The 15,551-nt window shown below is 43.2% G+C and overlaps 1 protein-coding gene across 9 annotated transcripts in view; it reads right to left on the bottom strand.

The window, feature by feature from the left end:
- ZMYM2 (zinc finger MYM-type containing 2) overlaps positions 1 to 15,551 on the bottom strand; it is a 155,231-nt gene that overhangs the window by 97,468 nt on the left and 42,212 nt on the right. For all 9 annotated transcript variants that reach the window (XM_067562833.1, XM_067562832.1, XM_067562831.1 and 6 more), the window contains one exon: positions 14,756 to 14,968. In XM_067562833.1, coding sequence (XP_067418934.1) covers positions 14,756 to 14,968 — 213 coding nt within the window. The remainder of the gene's footprint in view (positions 1 to 14,755; positions 14,969 to 15,551) is intronic.

Below are 15,551 nucleotides of genomic sequence, written 5' to 3'. Positions count from 1 at the left end.
TTCTGGTCACCATTGTGAACTCCACTTCCCAAGGGTCATTGAGACGAGAACTCTACCCCATCCCTTTAAAGCCAGACATTTTTTTAAATTCCTTTTCCTGATTGCTTGGCATGGCAAGCACACCTAGCAGCTCAACACTGTTGAGTGCAACTGGACAGCTGACCAGCCCAGCTACACATTGCAGACATGGTCCAGCCTGGACTAGACAGGAGATATTGGATCTCCTAGGCCAGGGGAAGAGAAGAGGCTGGGCAGGCACAACTCTAAACCAGCCACAGAAATATTGATCTCTATGGGCAGATTGCTCAGGGGATACAAGGAGGAGGAGTACAACAGGGAACAGCAGCACAGTCATATGAAAACCAAGGAGCCGCAGAAGGCATACCAGAAGGCCAATGATCCCAACAATCAATCTAGTGCCAAGCGACAGACCTGCCGCGTTTACAAAGAGCATAATGCCATATCTGGCAGAGAACCCAACACCAATCCCTGCCCCTTCTCCTCAGCACCTTGAATAATTCCAAGGTGCCCGAATCACAGACCCCTGTTGTGAACAGCAAGGCAGAGGAAGTGGTGGTGGATGAGGAAGAGGGGGAGAATCCAGTTAGCAGTGAGCCAGGACCAGGTTTTTTTTTGTTTGTTTGTTTTTTGTTTTTTTTAAACTCCACCTCAGTCTAGCCATTCAAGCATGTGCTACGCCAATGCAGGGGAAGAAACTTCGGGTAAGCATGCAGATACATTTTCAATTACAGGGGTGGCCCCAGCCACAAAGTAGCAGGATATATCTTTTGATGTTTCATTAATTTACTTGTGCTAGAAAAGGTTCTGGTACAACGATGAGAGGTAGAGCTGCTATCTGCTTTTCATTCCCCTCTAGAGTTAGGCAGGGTAGGCCATGAGGAGCAGTTTGCTTTGTATACAGGGATGTCCCTTGAACCCTCCTGAGAGATCTCAATGAAACTTTCATGGAGGTACTCTGCAATCCTCTGCCGAAGGTTTGTGGTGGTGGTGGTGGTGGGGAAGAGAAGACTGTCTTATTTCTTCCTCCGCATTAGGACACTTTTCCAAGCCACTCAGCAATAACTTCAGCAGGCACCACTGCAGTGTGCGGATGGCTTCAAGAAACCAGCAGCAGCAGTGTTCTCTCTGCCTTTGTTACCCCCAAGAGTGAGATATCAGCGAAAATCACCACCGCCTGTGGAAAAAGGTGCTGGTCTTCAGTATCATTGCGCTACACTACTAGTTTCATGCAACGAGCAATTACCTCATTTCCCCAACACCCAGTGGGCCACACCTACGAGGGCTGGTGCTGTGATTGGTACCATGTACAAGCAATCTCAAGCAGAAATGAGAATGCAGTGCCTAAAATTTAAGGGGAGAGAGTTCAAAATCTTAAATTTCACCTCCCATAGTGAATATACCAACAATGGTATCTCAGTGTGTTTCATCTGCAGCTGCTGCCACTGCAGCCTTCAGGATCTTCCCCTCCACACCCAAAGAATGTCTAAACCAGATAAGGAGAAAGAAGACAACTCAGGAGGATATGTTCAATAAAATCCTGCAAACCTGTGTTGCAATAAAATCCTGCAAACCTGTGCTGCAATGGACCGTGAGCACAGAGCCTGGAGGATTAATATTGCAGACAGCCTGGAGAAGGAAAGAATGGAGAGGAGAAAGGCCCAGGAGATCCAGCAGGAAAAAAAGACAAATGCACCAGGACTTGATAGGGCTTCCCAGGTAGCACAGACAGATGCAGCAGATGCTGGTGGATCTGCAAGTTCAACAATCCAGGGCTCACCTCTCTCTGCATCCCATTAAGAACTCAATATTGGAAGATCCCTATACACCTCCTCAACATTTCACATGCATCAGGAATCCACCGTACTACCCTACCACTGCACCCTGGGGATACTGAGGACAATTACAGCTTCAAACACATATGAAAGCCATTGTTGGTGTATGTGCAGCTGAAATGGACATAAGCGTTCTTTCCCCTTGTAAGTTCAGTTCTATTAATTTACCAAGCTCTATTAAATTTTGAATGTAATTTGTTTTAAAATTACCTGGGTTCTTTTGCACTTTTGTTACAGAAAAAAATTCTATTATTTCGAACATTAATTCATCTTTATTAGTTCACAACATACGCTGCCAAGTGCTCAACAGTTCTGAAAGTAACCAATTTCCTGTTACAGCACAGCCTCTCACAATTCATAGGCTCAGTCACAAACAAAATTAATAGGTGCATTGACTGTAATCTTCCTACATGTACAGCAATCACCAAACAATTCCTAACAGGCCACAAAAAGAGCAGGCAGATATAGAGCACACTACAACAATATACATTACCCTGGCTCACTGTTAAAATGGTCTTTCAAAGCTTCCCTCATCCGTATAGCTCCACATTGAGCTCTTTTAATAGCCCTTGTGTCTGGCTGTTCAATTCAGCAGACAGCCACGTCACTTCTGCCCTCCACCCCAGCAAAGTTTTCCCCCTTTGCTGCACAGATATTATGCAGGACAGAGCAGGCAGTTATAACCACTGGAATATTTTTCTCACTGAGGTCCAATCTTTTGAGTAAACACCAACAACGACCCCTCAAATGACCAAAAGCACATTCAACTGTCATTCTGCAACTGCTGACCCAGTAGCTGAATCTTCACTGGTGCTGTTGAGGTAGCCAGCGTATGGCTTCATGAGCCAAGGGAGCAAAGGATAGGCTGGGTTCCCCAGGATCACTACTGGAATTTCAACATTCCCAACAGTAATCCACCAGTCAGGAAAAAGTCCGTGCTTGGAGCTGTCTTTTAGTTTTAAAAACAAAACCAAAAACCCAGTCCTGTGTTCTTAAAGATGCTAGTGTCACAAACCTTCACAGACCCACCCACATTGATGTTGATGAAGTGTCACTGGAGATCCACCAATACTTGCATAACCATAGAACAGTAGCCCTTTCTGTTGATGTACTCAGTGGCAAGGTGGTCAGGTGCCAAAATAGGGATGTATGTTGTCTATTGCTCCACTGCAGTTCGAGAATCCTATTGCTGGAAATCCATCCACTATGTCCTACACACTGCCCATAGTCACAGCGATTAATGACCCTGCACACTTGCATGACAAATTGATTCCTGACTGACCAGTAGTAATCTGGAGTTGCAAGTTTCCACAATGGGATCACCATCACTTCTCCACTGTCAGTGAAGCTCTCATTTTGATGTCCTGGATGCACTGCATGGTTGTGGTGAGCTCGGCACACAGATCGAGAACGTGCCCTTGTGCATCCAAAAGTTCTGTACCTGCTGCTCATCACCCTAAATCTGAATTACAATGCGATCCCACCAGTCAGTACTTGTTTCTCAGGCCCAAAAGCAGCACTCCACCATCTGCAGCTGCTCCGTAAATGACACCAACCACCTTGAATTGGTTCTCGGTATGTCCCACAGCAATCTGTCATCCAAGGAACTGTCATATTCCCCACTCATTCAGTTCTTCTTGCAGCTCTGCAAATACTCCAGGATTGTGCATCCTGTGCTTTCAATGCTCATGACAATAATGCAGAGCTGTGCAGGCTCCATGCTTCTATTAGAGATGACTGACAGTAAGGAGGGCTGTGCAGGTTTGTGGGATTTTGAAAAAAGGTACAAAAATTATGGGATACTGATAACATAATAAGATGGAAACAATTGCAAACTGGGAGGTTGATCTCATGCTCCCAGTCAGCCCTTCAGGACTCATTTCAGCCCCATCATGCATTGCCAAAACTTCCCAAACGCCAGTAAGCCAGACAGTGGTGAGTTGCACAGTGGGATACCTTTCCATATTGCACCATACTCTACACTGATACAAGCACTCCTGGTGACACTGGCACCACTGACAGGAGGAGCCATGTATGTGCACACAAGCAATGTACTAACTGTGGCAGCTGTATACCAACTAACTTCTGTTGGCATAATTTTGTAGTGTATACAGGGCCATAGTGTTATAGTGGCAGATGCAATCTAGTAAAGGTAGGTCCACTGAATTCAGCCAGGATTAGACTGAGCTAGATATAATTATAGGTATAGTTGGTGGTATGATCAAGACAACTGCACTAGTCTGGAACCAAAGATGAGCATGCCAAGCCAGGGCCTGAAACCCATTAGCAACCCTAGGCACAACCAGGCACTGCCACTTCCTTGAGAGGATCTTATGTTGATTGGCTTGTGGAAACAAGGAAGACATATTGGTAACAGGTACAAATTAACCAGAAATAAAAAGAAGTTGTATAACTATCTCTAACATGAGAAGTGATCAACACATTTGGAGATTGTTTCAACCTGTAGATAAGAATAGTACAATTGGTAATATTCCTCCTTATAACTACAGGGGAACACCTGCTCAAACCAGTAATAAAGGTAAAAATGTTTAATTACATGCATTGTAACTTAATATATTAACATTAGTTTTCCTGTCAGTTTCAGTGATCATTACTTTAGTAGACTCTTACACATATGAAATGGTTACTTATTCTAACTGTGGTTTTTCGAAACATGATGCAGACACGAATTCCACTTAGGTGTGTGTGCACGCAGCACACCAGAGCCAGAGACATTTCCCTAGCATACCCATAGAAGGGCAGCATGTGTATCATGGCCATGGTCCCTCCCCTCGCTACATGAGGTGGCACTGCCCTGACCCTCCCTTACTTCTTTTACAGCAAATGCTCAAAAACAAATCTCCAGCACAGAGGAGACGGAGAGTGAGTTATGGAATACATATCTGCATCACATTACGAAGAACCATAGCTACAGTAAAAATAACTTTCTTCTTCTTCCTAATAGATGCAGCCATGTATCCCACTTAGGTGACTCACAAGCAGTACCCACTACCCTCCTAGCAGGCAGGTTTTGGAGTCTAAACAAGGGCTGCAGGACCACTCTAACAAAGATTGCATCCACGCTTGAAGATGCGGTTATGGCATAATGGCTTGTGAACATATGTATCGATGACTACATAAACAGCCCTGCAAACGTCCAATAAGGAAACATCACTGAGAAATCCTATGGACATTGACTGCACCCTAGTAGAATGAGCTCGCATACACTGAGGGGGCATAGCCAAAGCTACTTCATATGCCATCTTAATGCAGGATGTTATTCATTTGGAGGTCATCTGCAAGGAGACTACAAGCCATGAAGGATCAGGCATTGTACACACAAACAAATGAAGCGAAGCATGAAATGTTTTAATCCTCTCCAGAAAAAAGGCTAGACATCATTGGACATTTAAGCTATGGAAATATTGCTTTTCTGGAGACAAATGCAGCTTTGGGAAAAAAAACACAGGTACGTGCATCGCCTGGTTCAAATGAAACAGACCACTTTAGACAAAATTTTTGGGTGTGGTCATAAAGTCACCTTTGAAGAGCTGCATATAAGGAGGCTCTGCCATCAGAGCCTGCAACTCTCACACTCTCCTTTAAGATGTTATCGCTACCAGGAAAGCAGTTTTCCAACACAAGAGCAGCAAGGGACAAGATGTTAAGGACTCAGAGGACCCATCAGAGCCGCTAGGACCATGTTTAGGTCCCACAGGGGAACCAGTTCACAGACCAGAGGATGTAGATTAAGAAGCCCTTTTAAGAATATTTTTACCATGGCATTAGAGGAGACTTATCTTCCCTGAAGAGGGGGATGAAATCACTGACATAAACTTTCTATGAACTACAACCAAGCCCCAATGACTGAAGGTGCAGCAGGTACTCCAAGATGTCCTAGATAGAAGCCAGCTTCGGTTGGAGTCCTCAGGATAATGACCACATCAAAAATCACTTCTACTTCACTGAATTGATTATTCTGGTAGATGACTTTCTACTGTTGAGCAGGACTTATTGGACAGCCATTGAACATCGCTCTTCCTCCTCATTCAACCACACAGCAGCCACATCGTGAGATGCAGGGAGCTGAGCACGGGATGCCAGGCGCAGCCATGATTCTGAGTGAGTAGGCTGGGATGGAGAGGAAGCGATATGGGAGGCTGAATAGACAACGCAAGACGTCAGAGAACCAGTATTCTCTTGGCCATCCAGGGAAATGAGAATGAGTCTGCTCTGACCTTCAGGATGACCTGATGGGTGACTGGGATTGGAGAAGGATGTACAGGAAAGCCAACTAACATGGAAAAGCATCACACAGGGAGCCTGAACTGAGGCATCGTTGTGAGCAGAACAGATGACATTTCCTGTTGTTGATCTTCAGGATGACCCAAGCTGTGAAGATGACCCAGAGGACACCTATCTTCAAGGACCATTTGTGACTTCGGGAAAAACACCTGCTGAGGTGGTCTGCAAGATGCTTCTGAACCCCAGGCAAGTGAATGGCTATTGGAGTAATATTCTTCTCAATGCAGAACTTACACAGCCTGACTGCCTCTAAACAGAGCAACCTGGAGTGTGCTCCACCTTGTCTGTTCAATAATACGTTGTAGTGATATTGTCAGTAATTATGTTAACTGAATTTCTGACAGTGCCGAAAAGCATGACATGCACTGTAGATGGCCCAAAGCCCCAGCAAGTTGATATGGAGTGAGGCCGCCTGCTCAGACCACTGTCCCTATACTTTCAGTGACCACAGGTGTGCCTGTCCCCTTCCTCCCCCCCAGCCTATCAGAGTCTTCAGTAACAAGCGAATTGGTTGGTGAGGGCTGGGCAAAGGGGACATCTTGGCAAATGTTCTTTAGACTCATACACCACTGCAAGAAGTCCAGGACCAGTGGAGGAAGACTAACCAGTCTGTCTAGAGGATGAAAATCAGGACAGTAGACCATCCTGAGCCACATTTGAAGGGGACAAAGGTGCAACCTTGCAAACTGAACCACCTGTATGCAAGCAGACAGGTGGTCCAAGAGCTTCAAATGTCTGAACTATCATGGAAGGCTGAGACCACAATCTGAGGCAAAGGTGGCGAATACTTTGAAAATGGTCAGTTGGCAGAAACATTCCTGATATTGTGGAATCTAACAGGGCCAGAGTGAACACAATTTTTTGCATGAGCGCCAAGGTTAATATTCCAGTGTTTAGGATGAGACCCCGATGTTCAAGCAAGCGCAATGTGGTGCCGACGTAAGTAAGAACTTCCTCTTTGGATCTGCCCCTAAATAACCATTCATCTACATATGATAAGATGTAAATTCCCTTCTTTCTGAGATATGCCATAAGAACAACTGTGCTTTTGGTAAAAACCTGCAGGGGCACAGGAGAGGCTGAACAAAAGCACCGTGTACTGAAAGTGTCGTTTCGCCACAACAAACCACAGGAACTTTCTGTGGTTAGACAAAATCACGACGTGAAAGTAACTTTTCTGAAAGTCCAGAGTAGCAAGTCAGTCATTCTCAGAAAATGCAGGGAGAGTCAATAGAGTGACCATTTGGAACCTCGTGTACCTGATATACTTGTTGAGACCACAAAGATCGAGGACGGGTCTTCCCCTCCTTTGGATTTGGGTACTAGGAAGTACCAGGAGGGGAAGACACGAACTCCTACATTCTGGCAGAACCTCCTCCACTGCTTTCAAAGCCAATAGAAAATGGACCTGCTGGAGAAGCAAAATCCCGTGAGAGGGGTCCCTGAAGAGGGACAGGAAGGGTAGGGAGGAGGTGTGGAGAGGAACTGGATGGCATAAACTGATCTGACAGTGATTAGGATCCAGCTGTTAGGGTGATAGAGCCCCAAGCAAGCCCCAAAGAGGGCAGATGAGGGGGGAGGAGCAATGACTGGAACAGTGATCTGGACCCAGGAATAAAAACAGGTGCTTGGAAGGCACTGGGGGAGGGTGTGTGGACTGGCTGAACCCCAAGCTTAACTGCTTTATCCTGTGGGACCTATTCCTCTTTCTGTAGTCCCATTGCTTTGGGGGAAGGAAAGATGCACTGTGGACAATACTGCTGCTGGTCAATGCCATAGTGGCGCCTCTGACCATCAGCATGTACACACCCAAGAACTGCATGGCAATCCTGAAGTCCCTGAAGGAGTGGAGTGTCTTGTCAGAGAACAGCTTTTGGTCGTTGAAGGGCAAATCCTCAATGGCTTGCTGGACATTGGGGGAAATACCCAAATTCTGCAGCCAGGAAGCTCTCCTCATGATGACCGTAAAGACCATAACTCTGGCCAAGGCATCTGTGATGTCTAGCACAGATGCAAAGACGTCTTAACCACCAAGCAGCCCTCAGTGACAAATATCCAAAATTTCTATCGTGAGGTCTCAGGCAGCTGGTCTGTGAACTTTGACATAGCGTCTAGTTAACAAAATCGAAGCCGGACAGCAAAGCTTGCTGGTTAGTAATTTGCATCTGTAAGGAAGAGGAGGTGCACCTCTTCCTGCCACCAGGACCAATCGTTTAAAGTCCCTATCCTCAGGGTGGACTTAAACCTGCTCTGCCTAGCTCTGTCATTCACTGAAGTTCCAATTAGAGAATTTGGGGCTGGAGGAGAGTATAACCCCTCAAATCCCTGCATGGGAACAAAATAACACTTTTCCATGACCATGGCCACAGACTACCAAAGCCAGCATGCTCCACAAGGTCTTAGCTGGTTCCAAGTGCATTCCATTGATAGAGAGGGTGACTCTCCCAGGGGCAGACGCCTGTTAGATATCCACCAATTTGTGGATGTTCTCTTGCAAGAATTCCATCTGCATATTGAGGGAAGCAGCTTCACACCGCAAAAGGCTTTGATACACCTTAAAATCCTCTGGTACTGAAGGGAAGGATGAGCCAGGCAGCACAGCATCATCCAAAGACATATGAAGCCTTTAACTGAGCCAAAGCCAGATCCGATTCCAGGACTCACAGACCAGAACAAGACAACTCTGGAGGTTCCACAGGGAGGACAACCAGTGCCTGAGCCTGCGGCAGATTGACGGTCACCACCACAGACCTAACCAGCAATCTCACCTTTGAGCGAGACAAAGAGCAGGACCTCCATGACTGAGTAGCATCCCAAGGATTCTACAGAGGTCACTGACCTGGATAGGATACTGGTGGCCAGTAAACAATGGGCGAGGGACCTCCATTCTGACCACGATCTTGGTACCAATAATGGTCCATCAGCAGCCCTCAATGCTGGTTGGATGATGGCGAATGGAAGGATGACAACCCTGACTCAGAAACAGAGGAACCTCAGGATTACAGAGATAAGGGTGGACCGAGATCAGAAGGAGCAAGTAGGCGATCTGACTCATCTGTCACCCAAAACAAGGCAGGAAGTGGTACTGCCAATGGAAGCGATACCATCGGTTACCAAGCATGCCGGTGCTGAAAGTGGTGTCACTCCCAAAGTGAACAGCGGTACCAGAGCGTCTGACAGTACCAATGTCAAAGGCAGTGAAAGCCACCATGGTAGCATTTGCGGTGGCGACTGCAGCAGCACCGAGGAGGCTCCCGGTACCAAGGTTCCCCATACCAATCCCAATACAGCTTACACAACCTGTGAAAGGGGAACATTGGGGTGCGTTGCCAACAGACCCATGTGTTCAGCAGCTTTTCAATCAAAGTGGCTATAGTTGGCACAGCCTGGGCCAAGTCCTGGATAAGAGGAGGTCGGGACCGAAAGGCAGAGTAGGTCTCTAGCTGCCTGGAATGCCTCTGACATGGAAACTGTCAGTACTGACATCTCCCTCATGGATACTGGACTCAATGGATGCCCAGAATCAATGGCACATGGTTTTCTAACTCAGTACCAGGGAAGGATTAGAGCAGTGGTTCTCCACCAGGGGTATGCATACCTCTGGGGGTACACAGAGGTCTTCTAGGAGTAACATCCATTCATCTAGGTATTTGCCTAGTTTTACAACAGGCTACATAAAAAGCACAAGCAAAGTCAGTACAAACCAAAATTTCATATGATTTGTTAATACTGCTTTATATACTATACACTGAAATGGAAATACAATATATATTCCAATAGATTTTATAATTATTATGTGGTAAAAATAAGAAAGTAAGCAATTTTCCAGTAATAGTGTGCTGTGATACTTTTGTGATACTTGCTGGTGGATTCTCTGTACCTTGAAATCTTTAAATAATTATTTGAGGACTTCAATAACTCATTCTTAGGTTAGGGGTCTATTACAGGAGTGAGTTGGTGAAGTTCTGTGGCCTGTGTTGGGCAGGAGGTCAGACTTGATGATCATAATGGCCCCTTCTGACCTTATAGTCTATGAGTCTATTTTTATGTCTGATTTTGTAAGCAAGTAGTTTTTAAGTGAGGTGAAACCTGGGGCATGCAGCACAAATAAGACTCCTAAAAGTGTTACAGTAGTCTGGAAAGGTTCAGAGCCACTGAGTTAGATGTACCCATTCTATACCATTTGCCAGCACCAACTCTGTGCTGGTCCACACTTTTCCTGGGGGAGATGGAAGAGTCACCCTGAGACCTGGAACAAGTCTCTACTGGTCTGATGCAACCTTTTCCTCGGCACAGTTGATGGGGAACAGCTTCTCCATTTCTTCAGAGAGGCTCCTGTTCCAGAATGTGAAGTAGCAGTGCATTTGGAATTTAAGGGCAATCTCGGATTTGATGAGGGCCTTGGTACTGATGCAGGCTGCATGGCCTGTTCAAGCAGGTGCTGCTTCCAATGAAGGTTCCAAGCCACTTGAGTCCATTTCTAAACAATCTGCAGATTGCACACCACTCCGTAATGTGGGCCTCAGCAAGACAGAGCAAGCACCATGTGTGGGAATCGTTGCCCCACACAAAGGACAATGTTTAAACCCTGATGAAACCATCACCAAGGGAAACAAACTACTACAACTACCACTACTCTAACACTACGGGTAGTGCTAATGACATACAAGAGAAAAAACTGAACTCATTGAAAGACTGAGACCACACTGAGCTCCAACTCCAGCCACAGGCAGTAAGAAGGAACTCAGGGCAGGGCAGGGCAGGGCAGGGCAGGGCAGGGCAGCACCGCCTCATGTAGTCAGGGGAGGGGCTATGGCCACAAGACATGAACACCCCCTCTCTACAGGTACTTCTTGGCAAATTTCTCTGGCTCCAGTGGGCTGGGCACCCACACACCTAAGTGGAATACATGGCTGCATCTATTCAAACAATATCTTGTTTTTTTCTGGTTACTCATTTACTTTTCTTCGGTCATTCTCTGAGTTGCTCCCGGCCTCTACTAGTGATAGAGAGCCTGAACTTCAACAACAAAGACAACAGGTGGGTGTTTATGGTCTACTTCGCTTGGAAGAGTCTTCCAAGTTTAAACAGACATTTTCAGAAAGTTTTCCTGACATTTAACTTAAGTTGTCCCTTAATTAATATCATTCCATGTATTGATTATACCCACTTGTGCCACCATAAATAATTGGTCTGTCTCCTGGGAGTCAACACACTTTAAATAACAGACCTAAATAGTTTGGTCAAGCTATGCCTATTTTGGCTTTTTATCTCTCCTCACCCACCACCTATTCATTTGTAACTTTTCCCCAATTATCGTTTAGTTTAATAGATATCTTTCAAGCCTTGATGTATCCAGTTGTATGCAGTAGTTTCACTAGAGCTGTGTAAGAGGGACCAATTATCATCTCCTTAGTATGTGACATAAAGGACAAACATTTTAAGAGTATCTAGGCCCCAGTGTCCCATTTCCAAAAGTGACTTAAGTATTTAGGAGCTTATGTCAATGGACTTCACCTCCTAAGTGCATTCATAACTTTGAAAATTACACACAAGAGCTTTTGACAATTTTACCCAATGTCCCTCTAATTCAAAAGCAGCATTGCTTCCTCTTTCCCTGTCTCACCCACCACCACAATGTAAAATGAAGCATCAGCCACACGAATTCATGACCCATTTGTCCTGGATCTCTACCACTAATCTCCCTGTCAAAAGGCACAATATTTTGGTCTGCACATAATTTCACTTCAATCCTAAAGAAAAAAAAGTACATAAGTTATGAAAGCTAGTTCCAAACATTTTTAAGTAATATTTATTTCACAAATAAGGATTAAGTGGGTAGGTACAAATATCGTGTCAATTCTAGTTTACTAGTACTACATATTTATGAAAGACCAATTGGAGCATGACATTTACAGTACATGACATACTAGTTTTATACGAATCTCATAGCAAAAAGAGACCGCACTTGTTGTACAACTGCTTGCATATAAGTGGAATATATTCACTAAAATTTTTAGATATACTACACACAATGATAATCAGGTAAACAAAATATTGATGTGGCCAAATTCTTCGCCATCAACTCCATTATTATTGTTTTGACAAAAGGAGGATTATTTCTATATTATATCAGAATCTGTCCCTCCTCTATGGTGCACTTCCCTTTAAAATAAAATGACAGAAAATCCCCAAGAAGAGGTCTAGTACTACTGTCTGAAAGTAAACTATATTTTATCTATAATTAGCCATTGCTAGCAGTGACTGATCAAAATTCCCTTAAAAGATTAATTTGATAGGCATATTCCATATAAAAGCCCTTTGCTGAACAAATATATACTTCTCACAAAAAGTGCCCACTTAACAAAAGTTAATAATAATTTTCCAAAATTTCTTCAAATGATTTCAAAAGCAAGTTAAAACTTAAATGCACATTGCTAGACAGAGATGTTGTTATAAAATTAATTATGGCCTGAGACATTTTGCCATACACCCTGGGAACAATTATGTTATTTGGAACTTGCCTCATTTAAACAAGAATTTTAGATCTACCACTCACTGTCTATGATATCTGAAAACCTACTATGAAATTAGATGTGGTCACAACAACCTGCTCGGATGCAAATTGGCACTAAAGATTAATCTTTTCACAGCTCATTACCATTCCCTAAACCGTTCAGCCCCCCAACATCAAATACATAATAACCCTTTCACAACATAAGAGACTTTGCTGATACAAAGTCTGCTGATGGCAATGGATGCAGCAAAGCAACTGAGGTCAAGAATGAGGGATTCACTTCAGGATCAGCATGCTATTGCATAATACCCAGTACTATAGGGTGAAGCTTACTAATAATGCAATTCCGCACCACACAATGGAGTACAACATCCTATCAGTGCCATGCCACCTCATCGTCTATTAGCATATTTAATGTCTGAACACAATAGTACAAAAATATCTGAACAGACAGATGACAAAGTACATTTTGCAATGAATGTATAATAGATACAGAATTGTTGTTCCACCTCTTATAATTCCATGCTCACATGGCATTTCATCAATGCATGTTTTTAGGTTGTGTGGGACAGTCCCAAGTTCAAAGTTAATCTTGTGTCTTTTTGTTCCTTCATGAGTGCTTATTCAACGTTTCTCCAAGTCTTTCCATGGCTTCTGTCTATGCCTACATTTTTAGTATCTTGAAAACCTATTTTGCCCCTTTTGGTTTTGCTGTGTGATAAAACAACAAGGCTCATGTTATGCTTTCAGTTGTACTGTTTATACATGTATACATTCCCTGAAGTACTGTTTGGGTACTGTACAAGCTCAAAGAAGCAGTTCAAAAAGGGAAAGGCAAGCATCACCTGACATTCAAAAATGGAATAGCAATACGGAACAGAGATCAAACATTATGGAGTTTTTTTAATCAAGTATAATGGAACTTTGTTAATTCAATACTGGGCTCTCTCTCTCTTACTGATTGGATTTCACCAGCTTCCAAAAGTGGAAAGAAATGAAGAATCCTCAACGTGGCTGGGTGCACAACCATCTCAAAGAAGCCTTGGGAAAATAATACATCACCTCATGTATATAAATATTAACTCCAAAACCACAGAAACAGGCATTTAGTAACATTCATTAACATAAGTGTAACATTCATTTCAGAAATTCCAAAACACAGTCCCCATGTGCTTAACACTGCATATACTAGGTCACCATGACTTCTCAGATAAAAGATGCACGCTATAGGAAAAAAAACAATTTCTAGAGTGGATCAGCCCAAAAGTTATTAAATGACAATGGTTGTGAATTATCCTGTTAGGTCATAAATAGTCTGAACAGTACTCCAACCTTCCCACTAGTGTTAAGTGATGGCTCACCACTGCCTCCTAAAACAAAAGCATAGGGTGAACGTTGTTTGTAAGATCCAACCAAAAAAAGACTGGAATGCAAAACACCAAGACTTATTTCAAATGCTATAATAATTTCAAGAGCACATGGAAGCTAGGCAAAGGAGGACACAAAATCCCTCAAATCTTCACACATGAAGGAATAAAGGTAAATCCTAGCTTTGCACCTTGGAAATTGAAAACGAACTAAAAGTATAGCCAATGTACAGGTAAACAATGTGATTAAGGGAGTCAACAGCCATATCCAGCCTGCATGGCCTATATACATTTTTAACTTTACTCGAATTTTTAGACATTTATGTAAGTGAGCTTCTATAGCTAACTGAGCACTAGTGGGTTGCACAATAGGTGTGGAGTTGTCATGTTCACCATAAGTATATTAAGAATTAAAGCCTTCAATAAAAAGATAGAAGTTTTCTTCAAAATGTTTTAAGTCATTATTATTTTGGATAAGATACATGTCTTTTTACAAAAAGAATTTTTTAGTAGAGTACCACTCCCACAAATGCATATACAAACTCACATAGGTTAAACAGTTGAGTCTTTAAAGCTTGTTCATATTCTATATTTAGAGGGTCTCAAGCAAAACTCAGTTAATCAGGAACAGAATGCATCTTAGCAATACTAATGTTTGCTTTGTTTTTTAATTTGTAGGCTAAATTTCATTTCTTATAAATAGAAGTAGTTACCTGTTTATATTCACCAACGCAGTTTTGGCAGCAGAATCTTTTCTGCTGACCGTCAATCGTCAGGATATTGTTTCCAGCTCCTTTACTGGGCAAGTACTCTCCACAATGCTCACAGCAATTCATTATTAAACCATTTGCCATTCTGTATCTATTGAAGCAATGGTCACTACACAGCTTATGAGTCATGTTCTTAAAGCTAACTTCATGGCGAATCTAAAAAAAAGGGGGGAAGCAGGGGGTTCTTCATCAGTGTACTACACTTGACAATCACAACTTAAAGAACAATACCTGGTTCAACTGGAACCCTAGATAATATAGTGACAGATCCATTTGAAATAACTAACAACAAACAAAGCAAACATATTTCTGTCATCTTGCAACCTCTAGGCAAAACCCTAGGTCCAGTGGTTCCTATTGGAACCAATTCCAGGTCACAGGGTAGGATTTGCAAAAGGCTGCTCAAGAGAGTGGGGAGTTAATTTACATAAATTTGCCCACACCTGTACTTTATACACTGTGTTGGCAATCAGCATCACTTTTAATTTACATGACTGTCTTGGGGATAACAGGCTGCATATAGATAGCTATGTAAGTGGGGTCCAGTATTTGCATTCAGAATGTAGTAATCCCAACTCAGTAGAATTTAAATAAGAGTATATTAAACTATACAAACCATCTATACATGACTCAGAGGGATTCACCAAAATATGGAATTAGAATAGAGAAAATCCTGAATTGTTTTGATGGCAACATTTGTATGTAATGTATGATTAGTATCAATTACTGCTGGATTTAT

This window comes from Emydura macquarii, unplaced genomic scaffold (genome assembly GCF_026122565.2).
Source record: "Emydura macquarii macquarii isolate MOO-44397 ecotype Brisbane River unplaced genomic scaffold, CSIRO-AGI_Emac_v2 contig_2473, whole genome shotgun sequence".
In the NCBI taxonomy this organism is placed as follows: domain Eukaryota; kingdom Metazoa; phylum Chordata; order Testudines; family Chelidae; genus Emydura; species Emydura macquarii.
The sequence above is the reverse complement of the archived record's forward strand: the minus strand, read 5'-3'. Positions and strand labels throughout refer to the sequence as shown.